At 34.4% G+C, this 21,152-nt stretch overlaps 1 protein-coding gene across 1 annotated transcript; it reads left to right on the plus strand.

The window, feature by feature from the left end:
* The first annotated feature begins 581 nt into the window (after positions 1-581).
* On the plus strand, positions 582-7,062 carry LOC145767507 (uncharacterized). The gene is made up of 4 exons (XM_082579375.1): positions 582-962; positions 1,457-1,610; positions 2,130-2,377; positions 6,911-7,062. Exons 1-4 carry the CDS (start codon positions 803-805, stop codon positions 7,060-7,062), a joined length of 714 nt encoding a protein of 237 aa, XP_082435501.1. The 5' UTR covers positions 582-802.
* Positions 7,063-21,152: the final 14,090 nt, after the last annotated feature.

Genomic DNA, 21,152 nt, shown 5'->3' on the forward strand with positions numbered 1-21,152 from the left:
GTGACTTGAACATGGTACAGTCATTGATAACACAGGCCAACAAAAAAGATAAAAAAATTTGTGTCTGCAATGTAAGATGTGATTTGGGGTATATCGAGGCTGCTGATTTCAAAAATCACATCAGATTTTACCCATCTCATCAAGTTTTTGAGATTTTTGCATGGTATTTTTTCTCATAATTTTGGCTTTTTGGTCGAATTTTCTCTTACTGTTAAGGCGCGTTCACACTACAGTTATTTTCGCCGCAGCAAAGCGAACCTTTTGTTTGTTTTATTGTCGCCTGGTGTCGCTCACTTGTAGTTGCTTTGCTTCAGTTTCACAAAGTGAGCGTGTGACAAAGATCGATCCTGAGCGTTTTTTCTGCTCAGCTGCGCTTGGTTTCTGCGTGACGTCATGCGTGTTTTTGGCTCGAAAGTTGATTTTCTGAGTCTCGGGTGTCTGCTTCGCTTAGGCTGGAGTCTGGACAACTACCCTGTTTGAAGTTGGTAGTTATACAGGGATATTGAATGGCCTGGGAAAGTTTCTGTAGCAGATAAGGCAATTGCTGGGTCCCAGTAAGTTATTTTGGCTTTACCTAGGACTGTAGTTAAGGAAAATTATTATAAAATGAGTATGGTAAGGCTACCTAGGACAGCAAGCTTGTACCCAAAGTGCTCAGTTTCATGACCAGTGAATCAGGAATATATCCAAATTATTTTAGTTAGAATCTGTAGTTAGAACAGTAACTTAGAAAGGGTATCATTTAGATCATAACATTATTGTAGCTAGCCCTACTAGTTGTTACGGTACTCTCAGTAAAAAAATGAGCACATTTTTCAACAACGACCAAAAATTGGAAACTTTAATTTTGGCCGTACAAGACTTTTCATGTCTTTGGGATTTGAAGACACAGTCCTACCACAACCACAACAGCCGTGAGAACGCTTGGGTGCAAGTTGCGGCTCAATGTAATTGCCCTGATGGTGAGTCTTGTAGTACCGGTACCTAGTACCGGTATACTGTAATATTAGAGTGGTCCTTATTTGCTAACTTTTGAATTATAACTAGCCTACATATAAGGACCACCCAATATAACATAGTGTAAAAGTGTTTTTTGGGGTATATTTAGAGTATTATTATTGCTTTTCGTAGTTTATTGTATTTGAAGTGCATAATAACAATGTGAGATCTAAACCAACATAACCCAGACCAGACCTCTATGGTTGCATCCTACAATACATGGATCCAAGTAAAATTTATCATCTGCATTTCTCCTAACATTGAGTAACCACAGTTACTTTAGTTAAGAGACATATCAGATTCATCGTATTACTCAATGTTTTGCTTGATAGGATACTTGTTTTTTAGCCATGTAACTGTTTATGGTAGCCTATTACAGGACCGAACATGCAGGACAAGTCAGTGTATGGATGAGTCATTAATATGTACCATGTTAGATGAAAATATGCTTGTTTAGTTTCAGACTGTTCAAAAGTGTGGAAATCACTTCGGGATAAATACAGACAAATAAGGAAAAAAATCCCTCGATCTGGCGATGCAGCTGCCACTAGCAAGCCGTGGAGTTTGCTCAACATTATGAGTTTTCTTGACCCAGTCATGGCATATAGAAAGTAAGTATATTCAGGCATTGCTTAGCCTATGTGGTGCAAAATAAATCAGTCTGTACCTGTATGTAGTCTACATTTCTCTCAATCAATATGTATTTTACACAAACGTATGTTGCCATAACTGAAAGTTAATTGCTCAAGGATAAGCCTGCTACGGTATGTCACTGAAATGTTTTGTTGCGTACCCAATACTGAGGCTGTTCGAAACAAAATTCTTTTTAAAGATTTTTGCTCCGAAACGAAACCAAGAAAAGGAATTTTGTTTCGAACAGCCTTAATGCGAATTCACTTTGATGTATGAGTTTTTGGCACTTTTTATATTTCCAAACTCTTGTATATTTCGTTTCGAACACAGAACGAAACGAAATGGCTTGAACTTCGAAATGAAACGAATTTCTTAACTCAGAAATTATTTCGAAACGAAATCAAGAAAAGGAATTTTGCTTCGAAACGAAATATTTTTGTTTCGAGTAGCCTTACCCAAATACCCATGGCACTGAAAGTATACAAATGTTTTCACAGAACTACTTCTAATCTGACGTTTGGAATCTCAGAGGATCTTCAAGAAAAATCACCTCTTACAGAAAATGAAGCTGACTGCCACATTGCTGGAGACATACAAGCTGACGCTCAGTCAGTTTTTAATTCATTGCCTGACAACAGCCAATCATCGGAGGCTCCAAATGAAAATGTCACTCTTTCTCTTGAGGACAGCGAGCTTGCTTCAGTAGAATCATCGCCAATTTCATTGAACCAGCGTATGAGTTCAGGTAAATAAGCTGAAGTAGGCTACGCCTTGCGGCCTGTAAATGATGAATTCATCGCAAATCGTTTGTGGGTTATGTTGTGTGTGTTTATGGACCTATTAACAGATGTCAGTGGCTTAGCACTCGACTCAAGATCAAGCGGCGCCGGTTCGGTTTTTGGGGTGTGCGTTTGAGCGACGCATTTCAGGACTGCTTACCATTCAGCGGGACCTAGTGGATGGAACATTTCTTCGCCAACAACTATAGGAATAGGAAACTTCACTCTGTCAATCTCGGTAACCAGTCCTGTTTCAAAAGCCTCTACAAGTATGCGAAACGGGCATATTGAGGCTTCGTCAGTCTGAGGATAAAAATTCAAAAACCAACCAAACACGTCTTCATATTGCTTTACGTCTTTCACAGATACTTGTACAAAGCAAAGGAAAAGAACTGGCGGTCGCAAACGCAAATTAAGCGATTGTACGACATCCATTGCTAGCTTTTGCATGAAGGAGTTAAAAGACATGCAGAAGGAAGCAGGTAACTAAACTATCTGCTGTTTTAAAACTACAATAGCCTACCTTTCTTTGCCATAATAAACTTCAAAATGTTCAGTAGTTAATTTCTATTCAGTAGGCCTACTCAACTTTTAGCTAGACCCCGGCTATGAACATAAAGTTTATTTTTCCGCTTTGTTGGTCAGAAATACAAATATACTGAACTGGCATTGCAACCTCGAGAACTCCACACAAGTTTGAAAGCACATGAAATAATTTAACACAATTTGTTGTTAACACCTATTGTTAACAATATTTGTTAACCCTTTGCTTTTCAACGTTTTTTTGGAAGTTAACTGCTCAAGGGGGGGCCTTTTTTGGATCAAATTCAATCAGCTGTTACGTGTTATCTGCTGATGCTATTTCAACAAAAGTTGCACTGGTGTGAAAAAAAATCATTTGTCTATAAGTTTGAAAAGTCATTATTTTAAAATTTTGTATGTTAAACTTGATATTTCAATTTTTGCAAAGGTACCCAAAAACGACAATTTTGATTTATCTTGCCGCTATTTAATTACCGTGCTAATCCGATTTCATGCAAAGTTCTGAAAAACAATGAGCTCGATCGAACGCACGAAGTGTGTGTGCGGTGTGCCAAATCATTGCATTGATAAAGATTTACTTACGACTTGCGAGCAAATCTTATTGTAAGCTACTCATTGATTCTAAAATAGTTACAATCAGAGTAATATTGTTACACGAATTTGAAAAAAAACAAAACTGCGTTTGTTGTCTTACATTTTCGTCCTAAACTAATGCATTCCCAAACTCATGGCTAGCTTCTAGTTTTATGGAACCAAATTTCTCATAAGTAACACCTTAGCCTGCTTGAATAGCTGTTTACATCTTCGTTTGTGTATTTTAGGTCTACAATTGAGTTTGTAGTATGAATATTTTTAGTAGAGAGAAGACAATTGAACAAGTTGTTGAAATTATCTGAAATTTCTAAGTTCAAATTAGGTGCTTTTGAAATAGTGGATTTGTGTCAAGTCGCATCACAAATATCATGCAAGCTACATCATAAGTCATTTCGCTTACGGGTGTTTATAAACATGACTCATAAATTACATCCACCAACAATACAGCATTTACATCAACAAAGCTAAGTTCGAAGCTAAACTTTTTATTGAAGATTGTGTCAATCAATTTGAAATAACATTTTTAGTCCGCCAGCGTCGAAACAATGCAACAGCGAATTGAGGAACATGCGTAAACAAAGGAAATGTGAAATAACCCACAGTCAGCAAAGCTACATAAATTTAACGTTTACAAATGTTGAATCAATGTAAAAGGAATGGATTGCTGACTGGGTCGTCATTGTTTGAAGCACAAAAAATACGCGTAAATGCGACAACATCAGCAAGGCAGCGATTATGTTTCTGGCCAAAAAAAAATTAACTTTTGAATTCAAAGATAAAAATGATTATAACGAAGCTTCAAAGTTTGTCGTAAAAAACATTGCAGAGATACAATAAACATAATCATTTTGTGCCAGATTGTGAGAAGACTTCCTAGATTCTTTCCAAACATTTGCAGGATTGCAAATTATTTTTTATAACTTTATATTGCCAAAAAATGGCTTCTTTGTTGAAACAACGTGGCTACAATTCTATAAAAAATTCTTAGGCCTACTACATTGAAGTAATGAAATTTTTTTTTGTGATTTTGCTGATGACGTTTTACAATATCCGAGAAGTAAAAAATAATAATGATGAATTATTTTACAAAACCGTGGTTTGCAAGCGCTTCACAAAAAATTGTTGGGGGAAAATTTACCATTAGACGTAAAACGTTTGTAAAAGAAAATTGTCGGTTTACGTATTTATAATGTTTATTGCCCTGTTCGAATTATAAACTGCCTGTATTGTCTACCTTTGTGGTTGCCGGCCAGCTTAGAGCAGCATGCAAACTACGCGTTTATGGTATTTGCATCGTGTTATGATTCTCGAAAATTTCCCACAAGGTCTTTATTTTTATCGTGACATTTTTGTGCCTTTTCTGTTCTAAACTTGAAGTCATTGTGCAGCACAATCCACATCGGTTTTTAGACTCAGTCTTCATTGAAAATCTTTTGTGTGGTGCATCATTTCAAGTAGTGTCTTCCCCTAAGCTGTTACACAAACCGCCCAGAACCAGGTTGATTATTATGTATCTTACAGCCGTTGAGAGCCCGTTATTGTATGTGTGGAATTATTAGATGTCTGACTACATTCATGCCAAAGTCGAGCAAATTCTGCTTTCGGGATCCTTGCCGTTATTTACGGTATTTTTTGTTGATAAGTTTAGGCAGCATTTTTCAAAGATAAATGAAGATATCGGTATTGTTCGTCACTTAGATTTAGTTTCCTCAGCATTGTTTATTCATTCTTTGATCCACTAATTTGTCCCACTTTTGGTATAATCGGATCGTTTATAAATGGCTGGTCTTCACAATAGCCGGCCTCTTATACATTGGCGCAACGTATTCAGATGTTGAATCAATGATGAAAAAAGCTGATTTGTTGTTTGTCTGATGTGACGCCTAGCTTTATGCCTCTTCTACATTACAAAATATTTAGTAATGTAGATGAGGCATTATCATCTTCATTTTGCGCTCTTTGGAACAACACACAGTGCACTGTGAAACAAAAATGCAGGACATAACAACAAGTAGGCGACATAAAGCAGGGAAGGGACATATTGTAGCCATCGAGTTAGCTGCTACGTGTAAATGGAGCCTATCTCATAATTTTCAATGTATCTCACAATTACTGTTTGCAAAAACGCCATTTCTTCGGCCTCTCCCAAAAGCATTTGCAGTGATACATTTCCTCAATTGCAAGTTTTGTCAATGAGAGCATTTCCATAGAACGTTTATTTCGAAACCAGGTTTTCGTGCATTTACCCAAGAGAAGATTTCTTATTGTAACGTTTTTTATTCGTCAATGAATATTATCTGCTTGAAACAACTGTTTTGAATAGTTTGTGGCCTACATAGCCTACTATTTTGATCGTGGATTGCTATTCTTCTTTGTAGAGCTGATAACGCAAAAAACGTTTGCTATTATTGTTTCTAATTAACAGCTTTGTGATCACTGGCTTTTCTTTTGTGGCATAAGAAATAACGCGCTTTGTATTATTGAGGTCAAACCAAACAAAGGAAACCAAGAGGATGTTTCCCTCTGCTCGCGCATATCGATGCACGAAGCAATTATGAGCTTATGGCTTGTTATCGCAATGTAATCCATTTCACGCTTTGCTGGAAGTGAGCTAGAAATAGCAAAAATTCACCAAAATCTTGAATTTACAAGAAAACTACACAACTTTTAGCATCAAATTTAATATCATCAGATCCGCCTGGCAATTTTAGGAAAAGTCAAGAAAAACCAAGTGCATGGCGTTACTGTGCTTCAAATAATCAAAGGAAATATGAGGGGGGGGCCAAATCTGGCCTCCCTTTGAGGAGCAAAGTGTTAACACCTATCCTCACAAGCAAGCAATTTCCTGCTGCAACCAGAGGGCAAGTTTACTCCAGTTGTATGAGGAGTGTGATGCTCTATGGCTCTGAAACGTAGGCTACTTTAGCAAGCACCGTCAAGCGCCTACAACGTAATGACAGAGCGATGGTAAGATGGACCTGCCTAGTCAAGCCTGAAGACAACATTCAGTTTAAGACTCTTCTAACTAAAAGACATCAGTGAAGTCCTCCAATTAGGCAGACTGAGATGGCTTGGTCACGTTGAGCGTAGCTCAAGCTGGATCTCACAGGTCAGATGTGTCAACATCGCAGCACAGCGGGGTCAAGGTAGACCAAAACTTTCTTGGGAAGAACTTGTAAAACGTGACCTTGTAGCCCTGAACATGGACTCTGCCAACCCAATAAATCGCGAGGTGTGGAGGGGAAGACTTCGTTCTCGACAGACAGACAGGCCACACCCTCGACATGAGGATTAATTCATGGCCTGTATAATCAAAATTGGTTGATGATGATGTTATAATGTATCTGTTTTCATTTTTGCAGAACAAGAACATGATTCCATCGGCTCTTTCTTTGACTTTGTAGCAAAAGAGGCCAGACAAATGCCAAAACTAATCAGGATGAATTTCCAAAACGAAGTGATGGAGCTGGTTAAAACGTACACACAACAATTGGAATCATTACATTGTAACTAGTAGCCTATTATATTAGTGTGCCATTTCTGATGTTTCTACATTTTTCATTGAAATACATTGTGATGAAACAAACTTGAAAATGGTTACTTCATGCTACAATTCATCTTAAGCTACATGGTGCTCAGAGCTTTTTCATTTTGCCATGAAACTGCTCCAACGTTACTGAAATAATCTTTGAAAGATTCGCGTACATTCATGGCTTCAGATGAGCTTCGTCTTCCGATGCGACGCATTTGAGAAATGCCCTCCGTTCTCCATTCACCTAGGTGCACGGTCCCATTGCTATCTTCATGGTCAGTAGAATTCGGACTTTGATATTGTGTACCACACTCACGTCGGAGAAAATTGTGAACAACAACGGCTGCCTTAACAATTTAAGAAGTAGGAGCAACTAGAAGAGGACGACGAAAACATCTAAACTTTGAAGCTAATATGCCAAAAGCATTTTCTACAATTCGTTGCGCACGCGACAGCCTATAGTTGAATATTTTTTTATCATGAGATAAGCCTGAACCAGGGTAGGGTCACATCAAGTTTTGACTAAGGGGAAAAGCTTCATCTACAAATACAAACGGCATTGATAGTTGGTTTGTAGCCTACCGTGTAGCGGTTTATCTGCTGGAAGTCCAAGCTGCCCACTGATTAACAGTTTTCCAAATTCAGACTGCGCGAATATAATAGAATCGCTATGTCGCTATAATTTAATCTGCACAAATAACCTGTTTGGATAAGGCCCTTGTGTTTTACTTTCAAAGCCCGAGTGGAAAGGTTGCAGGAGCAAAATAAAATGGTCCCTCGTCTTTTACCATTATAATCCACACCCGAAATGTAAGCGACTAAGCGTACCACAAGGTGGGCTACTTTGAACACATTTCACAGTTATTTGCGTGTATTTTTTAAAGTATTTATGCTAAATATCTCAAATTTGGTCATCATTGGGTGCAACATAGTCCATTTTGAAAAGTACTAAAAACACATTGATACAGCCAAACAAAACAATAGGTAGGGCTACTTTGAACACTGTCCAAAGTTATGCACATCAACATAGCGCTAAATCGCTAAAAAACACTAGATAACGAAAAAAAAACACTAGATGCAATCCAAAAACACTAGATCTAGTGGAAAAACAGCAGTAGTGGCACCATTGACACTGATCAAACAATTTTACAGTGGCTGAAAAAAGCATTGTTGCGTCATAAAGGCATGAGCATTCGTTTTGCTTTGCCTGCGTTGAAATAACTGCAGTGTAGACACTTTTTTTTCTCGTCAAACGTTTGCTTCGCGTTGCTGCCGCGATGTTTTCTTATAGTGTGAACGCGCCCTTAACGTTTTATAAAGACCTTATGAGCCAATAGTGTTTGAAAATTTGTCATAATCATGGAAATGATTTTATTTTGCAACATTTCGAGATGTATGATGACACCATGACCATTGGAGTGACCGACCTATCTTCAGAAGGTACACTAGTCAGAAGCCCCCCTAGCTAGATGGTCCACTGGTCAAAAGAGTCACCTAGACTATCTAGCTAGTGGACCATCTGTCTATGGTAGACCATCCAACTTATGTATCTTCTTAGAGCTGTCCATAAACCACCCCTTACAGGCAGGGTTACATTCACTTTCGCTTGAATGTTTAATACCACTCCACTTTTGATATAGGCTATGAGGTAGGTTTTATCTTTTTTGCTGAACATGGATATTTAAGCTTATGTGAAACTTGTCTATAACTCATTCTTATTTGAAATTTAATGTATTCAGATTTTTTCATATTATCAAGGTGTTAATTCTGTTTGTGGTGTGAATAAGTAGCAGGATGGCATCTTCAAGGAGAAAAAGTGAAAATGACCCTTATGTTTTTTGTTACATATGTGGCAGTTATACTGTTCCTAACCAAAGGCAAACCATAACAAATTTTGTGAAACAAGCATATCTTTGAAAACAGCGTCTATTTATTCAATTTTACAACTTTATTTTTCTTTGCTGGCGCAAACATATAGCGAATGACATTACAAACACACAGCTGTAGCACCAACAAAAGGACAAGATGGAAAAATCAAAAGGTTTAACCCTTTTTCCTGGGACGTATTTTGGCCAGTTGACTTGCGGACGGGGGGGTCGGTTCGACACTATCACTTTGAGCTCGTGTAACTCAAAAACTACGCAAGATAGATCAATCAAATTTTCACATGTTGTAGATAATTTATCTGACAACATAACATCGAAACTCTTTTGCAATTTGTTCAACAGCGCAACTTGAAAAATCAAATAATTTGATGGTTGGTCATATTTTTTTATTTAACTTGAGAAATTGCTTCTTAATTAACTTATAATTGAGTGTGACGGGTTAATTCCATTGTGTAGATTTTAATCTCTTACGCGGAGACGTCGTCCACGCTAGTAGTATAAGATGTAAGATACAAGCATTGAATGTGTTAACCCTCAGTGTTAACCTGCCACAAGCACATTTGATTTTATACCACATTTATATAGTTATGAATATGAATGGTCTTGTAAATGTATTTACCCAAAGTGGTGACGCAACAACCACATTTGATTTTATGTGAGAAAGGTGAATCGCAAAGTGCAAAGTCCGAAAGTGCTAAGTCCGAATTATGTGCAACAAGCACATTTGATTTTATGTAGTTATGAATATGAATGGTCTTGTAAATGTATTAACCCTAAGTAGTGACGCACATTTGATTTTATGTGAGAAAGGTAAATCGCAAAGTGCAAAGTCCGAATTACGTGAAGCGATATAATTGTGTAACCGGGTTCGCTTTTCTCAGGATAGGATACTGATAAAAAGGCATTATGAAATAATGAATTGAAAAATAAATCTTCCCTGGCAAAAACATAAGATGCAATCAACAGACATACGTCATCCAAGCATCAAAAAGTGGTAACGCTAAATGGTGACGCTATATCAAATGTAGTGACGCTAAATGGTGACGGTTAACTCCTCATTAATTTTCTAAATTATAAAACAAAAATGTCTTATCACGAGCCTAAAAGAATACATAGGCTACATAAGATTCACTTACATAACCTACACAGAATTGCATTGCTAAACCTGATTGTAACCATTTTTTTGCAAACCTTCATTACATCATTTTTTTAAACGCGTCATCGCTTTTGTTTCGTGATGCTGCGCATTGAATGTATTAATTGCGAAATCGTTTTAATCTCGTAGGCTTTCATAATTACCTTGCTTTAATTTCTTTCATTACAATTACACTATATACATTACATTACATATAAGAGCTTGTAAATGAGGTGATTTTGACTATGTTTCATCTTCGCTTCGAAGTACTGCCATAATTGTTATTACAATACAATGCCTAAACACACCTAAAGCATACACTTGAAGATCATAAAGGTTTATTAACGTTATTTATGTTTCTTGCTCAACCAACATAAAAACATCAATCTCACAAAATAACTAATGTAGTGTTGTTGAATTAAATTGCAGATCTTTTGGTTCTAGGCATATAGAACATCACGATTTGAAATACCAACACAAAATATATCAAAATCATGGACACAGTTATATTACCAACATTAACATATGGAGCAGAAACATGGTCATTCACAAAACAACAAACAAGAAAACTGGCAGCGGTGCAAAGGAACACGGAAAGAATAATATTAAACATAAATAGAAAAGACAAGATTAGAAATGAAGTCATCAGAAACAAAACTTGTATTAAAGATGTTATAGAAACAACAACAAACCTAAAGTGGCAATGGGCGGGACATGTAGCAAGAATGACAGACAACAGATTGCCCCAGAATGGACACCAAGATATGCAAGAAGAACTAGAGGGAGACCAAAAAGAAGATGGCGAGATGACATAGAAAAAAAGATTGGCACCACCTGGATGAGAACAGCAAAAGACAGAATGATGTGGAAACATATGTGGAGGCCATCTGCCAGCAGTGGCATGACCGGCTGATGTTGATGATATATCAACGCATGTTTGTTTTTCTTCCCGTACAACACGAAGTGCGGGCCGATCGCGTTGAAGTTAGCAAACTGTCTGTATGGACCTAAAAATTATAGATCGGTTAATATGTAGGATTTAATTACGATGATTTCATAAAAGTTTTGCTGACTTTTTATCGGTTTGGTTGTAGCCATGTTTTTTCGTAAAGCTGTTTGCTTGCAGGAATAGAGTTTTCACTGTTGATTCTGATGGATAGGTCTGTTGGTTCGATTCCAGAACATTTCAAATGCTGGGTTTTGTTCTTGCTGGATGTGTTATTTTGGTAAATCAATGAGGTTTCACTATTTTTTGGCTTGTATGGGTTAGTTAATTTCGTTATACTTTAATTCTTTTATTCAGTGGTTTGCTTTTAGTTTATTGTATAGTAATTAGTCAAAGGGGTGCTTAGTCGCTTATTAGTTAGTTATATGTATTATAATCTATAAGTGGTCCAAAAGCTTAATAAATAATGCATTTTTGCATCTCTATTTCGGTTAATCTTCGTTTCGCTTTATGTTGGTTTCGATAAACCTTTATTTCTTTAGGTCTACGTTTAGCTAAAACAGTGGTTTCAGCTAAACCTTTATATAGTAACGTTTGAAAAATATAACTAACCTGGAAATTAAAGTTGTTGGTATGATGTCACTTAAAGCTTATAAGAATAATAGCTTTTTCAAAACAACGTTACTCTAACATTGTTATTGTTTTTTTGTACGAATAAATTTTTATTTTAGATGATGCTAATTCCAGCTAAACAATCAACATTCCTTTTATGCATTAAGAACACCCAAATGAACAGCTATAGAACAAATTGTTGCATATACTTCTGCAATCTAACAACTAGAAAAAAAATCAAAAGCTCTAACAGAATGCAAGCACAAATTTTGCAACATGTAATGACACCTGATGATAAAAACACACAAACAAATCTTCGAACACAAATTTTAACGTTACAAATTATGCAAAAGAAACTTGTGATATTTTGTTGTATTTTCTTAAGCTTGTAAAAATAAAATTGCAATTTGTTGAAAATATTTTTTAAGTTTGTAAAAGAAAATTTAAGTATGTGGCTTAAAATAATTTTTCATGTGTATGTTTTCAGAGATAAACTTTCAGATTACAATTTGTTGAAACTATTTTTTTTTATTTTCAGTTTGTAAGTTATGGAACTTAAAAGTTTGCAGCTAGTCAGTTAATTTTTGTTTTGATTTGTCAATCATACAACTTAAAAGTTTATAGTTTGTTAAAAAAAAATTTTTTAGTGTTGGTTTTCACAAGTAAAGCTTTGTGATTTATTAAAATTATTTATTTTCATTTTTGCAAGTAACAGAACTAACTTTTTCAATTTCTTAAAATAATTTTAGAGTAAAAACTTTCAGTTTACAGTTTGTTGAAATAATTCTTTTATTTGTTTCAAGGATAATACATCTGCTTATTTATTTGTTTAATTTTTATATGTTACACAATTCAGTTTGTAACGTTTTAGCATAGAAAACCAAGATGAGGTATTTCCAGCAACTTAAAGCACGCTTATGGTTTTATATATTTATGAATATGAATGGACTTGTAAATGTATTAATCCTAAGTGGTGAAGCACATTTGATTTTATGTGAGAAAGGTAAATCGCAAAGTACAAAGTCCGAATTAAGTGAAGCGACATAATTGTGTAACCGGGTTCGCTTCATAATTCTCAGGATAGGATATTGATGAAAAGGCACCTTGTTATAAAATAATTAAAAAATGCTCATAACATATATAAAGTATAAAAAGGGTGGAATGAATGTTTTTTTTTATGTGATAGTTTGGAAAACATGGAGAAACAAATCTCACCAATCTATGCGCCACAACCGTATGATTATAAACCATTGTATGAGGCTGAACAAGACTTAGCTAACGAATCAAAACTTAAACGTGCTTCAGCAAAAGTTGTTGACATTGCCAGTACTTTCAATGTGAAGCATGAAATTGAATTTAATCCTCACTTAAGACGAGCTTCATTATCTGTTTGCGTCGGAAGAAAAGCGTTTCATCCTGAACAACTTTGCAAAGTCGCGAAAAAGCTAATTGTGAAACAACCGTTTTTTGCTTTTCCCTCCACGAAAAATATCTTACCAATTTTATACTGGAGCAAAGAAGAAGATTTAAATTATTGTTCTCATAGTCAGCATATCCAGCGTGTGAAAGAGGAGCTCCTACCTCAACAAATTGATTTGAATTTTACCAATGGGAAAGTTTACGCGCCAGCTGCCTATCTCTCGTATATTATCGATGGGAAAGTGAATGTGAAGGTTTATCATGAAGCGTGTCCCTTGCCAACTCCAGAAGATCAACACCAATTACAAGAAATCCTCAAATATTTAAAAGTCCTAAAGGATCAAACACCCAGCGCTTTTCGACCTCAAAAACGTATTAAATTAGATTCGATTCTGTGATTGTTTTGCACCATTTGTCAATAAAATATGATTGAAACTGTGCTGTCTTGTTTCTTTTGTCAGTCAGCACATAAGTTTTATTAAACAACAAGATTTCCAATAAAAAACACAGCAAAAATAAGTCGTAAAGCACATAGACACATACACAAATTATATTGGTAATGGCAAAGTAGCGACATCATCAGAACAGACGATACGTTTCGCATAAAAATACGCCAATCCTTTTTTAGTTTGATGATATGTGTAAATTTTGTTTCTACATTCTGATAATTAGAAAGAAAAATAATCAACAAACCTAACGCAAACTAGGCTACATCACTAATTGTTGCCTAAACTTAAGACAAGCATGAAAAAATACAAATTCTAGCAGAATGCGAGCACAAATTCTGCAACACGTAATGACACCTGATGATAAAAACACACAAACAAATCTCCAAACACAGATTTTAACGTTAGAAATTATGCAACAGAAACTTGCGATATTTTGTTGTAGTTTCTTAAGCTTGTAAAAATAAAATTGTAATTTGCTGAAAATATTTTTAGTTCGTAAAAGAAAATTTAAGTTTGTGACTTGAAATAATTTTTCATGTGCATGTTTTCAGAGCTAAACTTTCAGATTAAAATTTGTTGAAACTATTTTTTTTTTCAGTTTGTAAGTTATGGAACTTATCAGTTTGTAGTTTGTTAAATATTTTAGTTGTTGGTTTTTGCAATGAAAACTTTGTGATTTGTTAAAATTATTGTTCAGTATGTAAACGAAAATTTAAGTTGTGATTTAAAATAATTTTTCGTGTGTATGCTATTAGAATATTTTTTTAGTTTACAATTTGTCAAAACTACTTTTTTAGTTTGTACTGTAAAACAAAACTTAACTATTATTTTTATTTAAATTAATTTTTGTGTGTATTTTCTTTGAGCAAAACTTTCATCATGTTTCCTTATTTCACATTTATTAACTTTACAAAATTAAATGTGAATAATTATATATAATGTAAACTTGATATTTGATTTAACTTATAAATTAATTAAGATAATAATAACTCAAGTTGATAGTTTTCTTGTACATAGTTTGTTTGAAGCAAAAAAAAATTATGATAATGTTTAGTTTACAATAACTTATTACTACTTATTGCGAATTAATGTGAGTTACTCTTAGATTGATATTTTGTTTTCTTATTTCTAAAAAATAATACATCGGCTTATCTATTTTTTATATGTTACACAACTCAGTTTGTAAAGTTTTTAGAGTAACAAAAAATCAAGTTAAAGTATTCCAGCAACCATATCGGGGTGCTTGAACGCATAAGATGTGGCTACTCAAAGCGCACTTATAATTTGCAAACTCTTCAAACACTTTCGATGTGTCACATTAAACTTATAAATGGCAACACCATGTACTTAAGGTTTCACCTCCATTCTGTTCTGAAGTTTTTATTATTGAGCTGTTGGTTCTCTGATCGATCCCATGCTTCCATTTGTAAGAAGTATTAGTTGTCTTGTTAATACTGGGGTCACATTTTTTTTTGACATTTTCAACCCTCCTGTTAGTTTTGTCAAAAACAAGCATGGTTTACTTTGTAAATGCTAAAACTTTTATGCTGGTAGTTTTATCAAGCATATTAGGATATATTACAATTCATCTAGAACAGGGCTTCCCGATTGGGGGTGCTCGCACCCCCAAGGGGTGCGCGTAGCTGTTGCTGGGGGTGCGAGAATCTACCGAGGAAGAAGAGCTATTCCGTATATAGAGATGGATTTTGCTTAACGAGGGAGGTGGTGATTATCTCTCAGAGCATTCTATGTTGGCCTATACAGCACAATGCACAACAAAATACCACCCGATAAGTTGCTGAAAACAAAACGGCTGTGGTGCGAACGTCACATGATTGGTGGCGGGATAATGCGATAATATTGTGTCAGCAATTGTCTCATTGTTGGCAATTTCTTATCGTACACATTAGGAAAGAACGCGTTTTAGGCGAGAACAAAGTTTTTCACGTTTGTGGATTGACTTAGCCTACGAAAAGGAAAGTGTCAGCTATAACTAGTCAGGCTAAAAACAGAACTGATATTGCCTATTGGCCTGACCAGTGACTAGCAACTGGATTGTTTTTTTTTGTCAATTTGAGTGAGCTAAGTTGGGCTGATTGGCCATTGGCATTACACGCCGGTGGCCCTTGCAATAAAGGTAAGGCAGAGGCAGGAGAAAACTCAAAGTTCTTGATTAACGCCATTATTTTCTCAGTTTGTGTTATTTCTTTATTTATATATTCGCTTTTGCATTTTGTGTGATTGCGTTGTTGAAGGCTGCCCTTTTTCCTATTCGTTAGCCATATAAAGCTGCTTTTCTGCGTTGTTTTCGTACGTATTTTGAATTTTTTTCTCAGAACCACTCCGCTTCAAAACAGGGGGTGCGAGATTGGCTTCATCAATCCCATGGGGTGTGGGGTGATAAACGAATCGGGAAGCCTTGATCTAGAATGATAATGATTACCGTACCTAAAACTTTCTGTTTTAAAGTAACAAAAAAATATTCTATCTGACTCTTCCTTGTTTCTTCTCCATCTAAATTTGTTGTCTTATTATAAATCTCATGTACAAAATCGTGCCCAATGGACATCTATCAATGTCATCATACTTCTTCCACTAGATTTGTTCTATTGGCATGTGTTATCGTACTTGTAGATTGATGTTACACTAACGACAATTTATCAATCACCAAGCCAAGATAGTCAACAAAACAACATGTTTAAAAAAACATATTATAACTAGGTTATCCTACAAAGTTATACCTATTTATGTTATTAACACATATATATAAAATATATTATAGTATTATATATTATATTTATTTATATGAACTTTAAGAATATATACTATAAATATTATAGTTTTTGTAAACATGTTGTTTTGTTGACTATCTTGGCTTGGTGATTGATAAATTGTCGTTAGTGTAACATCAATCTACAAGTACGATAATACATGCCAATAGAACAAATCTAGTGGAAGAAGTATGATGACATTGATAGATGTCCATTGGGCACGATTTTGTACATGAGATTTATAATAAGACAACAAATTTAGATGGAGAAGAAACAAGGAAGAGTCAGATAGAATATTTTTTTGTTACTTTAAAACAGAAAGTTTTAGGTACGGTAATCATTATCATTCTAGATCAAGGCTTCCCGATTCGTTTATCACCCCACACCCCATGGGATTGATGAAGCCAATCTCGCACCCCCTGTTTTGAAGCGGAGTGGTTCTGAGAAAAAAATTCAAAATACGTACGAAAACAACGCAGAAAAGCAGCTTTATATGGCTAACGAATAGGAAAAAGGGCAGCCTTCAACAACGCAATCACACAAAATGCAAAAGCGAATATATAAATAAAGAAATAACACAAACTGAGAAAATAATGGCGTTAATCAAGAACTTTGAGTTTTCTCCTGCCTCTGCCTTACCTTTATTGCAAGGGCCACCGGCGTGTAATGCCAATGGCCAATCAGCCCAACTTAGCTCACTCAAATTGACAAAAAAAAACAATCCAGTTGCTAGTCACTGGTCAGGCCAATAGGCAATATCAGTTCTGTTTTTAGCCTGACTAGTTATAGCTGACACTTTCCTTTTCGTAGGCTAAGTCAATCCACAAACGTGAAAAACTTTGTTCTCGCCTAAAACGCGTTCTTTCCTAATGTGTACGATAAGAAATTGCCAACAATGAGACAATTGCTGACACAATATTATCGCATTATCCCGCCACCAATCATGTGACGTTCGCACCACAGCCGTTTTGTTTTCAGCAACTTATCGGGTGGTATTTTGTTGTGCATTGTGCTGTATAGGCCAACATAGAATGCTCTGAGAGATAATCACCACCTCCCTCGTTAAGCAAAATCCATCTCTATATACGGAATAGCTCTTCTTCCTCGGTAGATTCTCGCACCCCCAGCAACAGCTACGCGCACCCCTTGGGGGTGCGAGCACCCCCAATCGAGAAGCCCTGTTCTAGATGAATTGTAATATATCCTAATATGCTTGATAAAACTACCAGCATAAAAGTTTTAGCATTTACAAAGTAAACCATGCTTGTTTTTGACAAAACTAACAGGAGGGTTGAAAATGTCAAAAAAAAATGTGACCCCAGTATTAACAAGACAACTAATACTTCTTACAAATGGAAGCATGGGATCGATCAGAGAACCAACAGCTCAATAATAAAAACTTCAGAACAGAATGGAGGTGAAACCTTAAGTACATGGTGTTGCCATTTATAAGTTTAATGTGACACATCGAAAGTGTTTGAAGAGTTTGCAAATTATAAGTGCGCTTTGAGTAGCCACATCTTATGCGTTCAAGCACCCCGATATGGTTGCTGGAATACTTTAACTTGATTTTTTGTTACTCTAAAAACTTTACAAACTGAGTTGTGTAACATATAAAAAATAGATAAGCCGATGTATTATTTTTTAGAAATAAGAAAACAAAATATCAATCTAAGAGTAACTCACATTAATTCGCAATAAGTAGTAATAAGTTATTGTAAACTAAACATTATCATAATTTTTTTTTGCTTCAAACAAACTATGTACAAGAAAACTATCAACTTGAGTTATTATTATCTTAATTAATTTATAAGTTAAATCAAATATCAAGTTTACATTATATATAATTATTCACATTTAATTTTGTAAAGTTAATAAATGTGAAATAAGGAAACATGATGAAAGTTTTGCTCAAAGAAAATACACACAAAAATTAATTTAAATAAAAATAATAGTTAAGTTTTGTTTTACAGTACAAACTAAAAAAGTAGTTTTGACAAATTGTAAACTAAAAAAATATTCTAATAGCATACACACGAAAAATTATTTTAAATCACAACTTAAATTTTCGTTTACATACTGAACAATAATTTTAACAAATCACAAAGTTTTCATTGCAAAAACCAACAACTAAAATATTTAACAAACTACAAACTGATAAGTTCCATAACTTACAAACTGAAAAAAAAAAATAGTTTCAACAAATTTTAATCTGAAAGTTTAGCTCTGAAAACATGCACATGAAAAATTATTTCAAGTCACAAACTTAAATTTTCTTTTACGAACTAAAAATATTTTCAGCAAATTACAATTTTATTTTTACAAGCTTAAGAAACTACAACAAAATATCGCAAGTTTCTGTTGCATAATTTCTAACGTTAAAATCTGTGTTTGGAGATTTGTTTGTGTGTTTTTATCATCAGGTGTCATTACGTGTTGCAGAATTTGTGCTCGCATTCTGCTAGAATTTGTATTTTTTCATGCTTGTCTTAAGTTTAGGCAACAATTAGTGATGTAGCCTAGTTTGCGTTAGGTTTGTTGATTATTTTTCTTTCTAATTATCAGAATGTAGAAACAAAATTTACACATATCATCAAACTAAAAAAGGATTGGCGTATTTTTATGCGAAACGTATCGTCTGTTCTGATGATGTCGCTACTTTGCCATTACCAATATAATTTGTGTATGTGTCTATGTGCTTTACGACTTATTTTTGCTGTGTTTTTTATTGGAAATCTTGTTGTTTAATAAAACTTATGTGCTGACTGACAAAAGAAACAAGACAGCACAGTTTCAATCATATTTTATTGACAAATGGTGCAAAACAATCACAGAATCGAATCTAATTTAATACGTTTTTGAGGTCGAAAAGCGCTGGGTGTTTGATCCTTTAGGACTTTTAAATATTTGAGGATTTCTTGTAATTGGTGTTGATCTTCTGGAGTTGGCAAGGGACACGCTTCATGATAAACCTTCACATTCACTTTCCCATCGATAATATACGAGAGATAGGCAGCTGGCGCGTAAACTTTCCCATTGGTAAAATTCAAATCAATTTGTTGAGGTAGGAGCTCCTCTTTCACACGCTGGATATGCTGACTATGAGAACAATAATTTAAATCTTCTTCTTTGCTCCAGTATAAAATTGGTAAGATATTTTTCGTGGAGGGAAAAGCAAAAAACGGTTGTTTCACAATTAGCTTTTTCGCGACTTTGCAAAGTTGTTCAGGATGAAACGCTTTTCTTCCGACGCAAACAGATAATGAAGCTCGTCTTAAGTGAGGATTAAATTCAATTTCATGCTTCACATTGAAAGTACTGGCAATGTCAACAACTTTTGCTGAAGCACGTTTAAGTTTTGATTCGTTAGCTAAGTCTTGTTCAGCCTCATACAATGGTTTATAATCATACGGTTGTGGCGCATAGATTGGTGAGATTTGTTTCTCCATGTTTTCCAAACTATCACATAAAAAAAAACATTCATTCCACCCTTTTTATACTTTATATATGTTATGAGCATTTTTTAATTATTTTATAACAAGGTGCCTTTTCATCAATATCCTATCCTGAGAATTATGAAGCGAACCCGGTTACACAATTATGTCGCTTCACTTAATTCGGACTTTGTACTTTGCGATTTACCTTTCTCACATAAAATCAAATGTGCTTCACCACTTAGGATTAATACATTTACAAGTCCATTCATATTCATAAATATATAAAACCATAAGCGTGCTTTAAGTTGCTGGAAATACCTCATCTTGGTTTTCTATGCTAAAACGTTACAAACTGAATTGTGTAACATATAAAAATTAAACAAATAAATAAGCAGATGTATTATCCTTGAAACAAATAAAAGAATTATTTCAACAAACTGTAAACTGAAAGTTTTTACTCTAAAATTATTTTAAGAAATTGAAAAAGTTAGTTCTGTTACTTGCAAAAATGAAAATAAATAATTTTAATAAATCACAAAGCTTTACTTGTGAAAACCAACACTAAAAAATTTTTTTTTAACAAACTATAAACTTTTAAGTTGTATGATTGACAAATCAAAACAAAAATTAACTGACTAGCTGCAAACTTTTAAGTTCCATAACTTACAAACTGAAAATAAAAAAAAATAGTTTCAACAAATTGTAATCTGAAAGTTTATCTCTGAAAACATACACATGAAAAATTATTTTAAGCCACATACTTAAATTTTCTTTTACAAACTTAAAAAATATTTTCAACAAATTGCAATTTTATTTTTACAAGCTTAAGAAAATACAACAAAATATCACAAGTTTCTTTTGCATAATTTGTAACGTTAAAATTTGTGTTCGAAGATTTGTTTGTGTGTTTTTATCATCAGGTGTCATTACATGTTGCAAAATTTGTGCTTGCATTCTGTTAGAGCTTTTGATTTTTTTTCTAGTTGTTAGATTGCAGAAGTATATGCAACAATTTGTTCTATAGCTGTTCATTTGGGTGTTCTTAATGCATAAAAGGAATGTTGATTGTTTAGCTGGAATTAGCATCATCTAAAATAAAAATTTATTCGTACAAAAAAACAATAACAATGTTAGAGTAACGTTGTTTTGAAAAAGCTATTATTCTTATAAGCTTTAAGTGACATCATACCAACAACTTTAATTTCCAGGTTAGTTATATTTTTCAAACGTTACTATATAAAGGTTTAGCTGAAACCACTGTTTTAGCGAAACGTAGACCTAAAGAAATAAAGGTTTATCGAAACCAACATAAAGCGAAACGAAGATTAACCGAAATAGAGATGCAAAAATGCATTATTTATTAAGCTTTTGGACCACTCATAGATTATAATACATATAACTAACTAATAAGCGACTA

This window comes from Aplidium turbinatum, chromosome 1 (genome assembly GCF_918807975.1).
Source record: "Aplidium turbinatum chromosome 1, kaAplTurb1.1, whole genome shotgun sequence".
Taxonomy (NCBI): domain Eukaryota; kingdom Metazoa; phylum Chordata; class Ascidiacea; order Aplousobranchia; family Polyclinidae; genus Aplidium; species Aplidium turbinatum.

Excerpts from the sequence above, each read along its gene's own strand:
- LOC145767507 (XM_082579375.1), top strand. The coding sequence starts at position 803 with ATGAGCACATTTTTCAACAACGACCAAAAATTGGAAACTTTAATTTTG. Across the intron at positions 963-1,456 it reads TCAATGTAATTGCCCTGATG|TTTCAGACTGTTCAAAAGTG; the intron begins GTGAGTCTTGTA and ends ATGCTTGTTTAG. Across the intron at positions 1,611-2,129 it reads CCAGTCATGGCATATAGAAA|AACTACTTCTAATCTGACGT; the intron begins GTAAGTATATTC and ends ATGTTTTCACAG.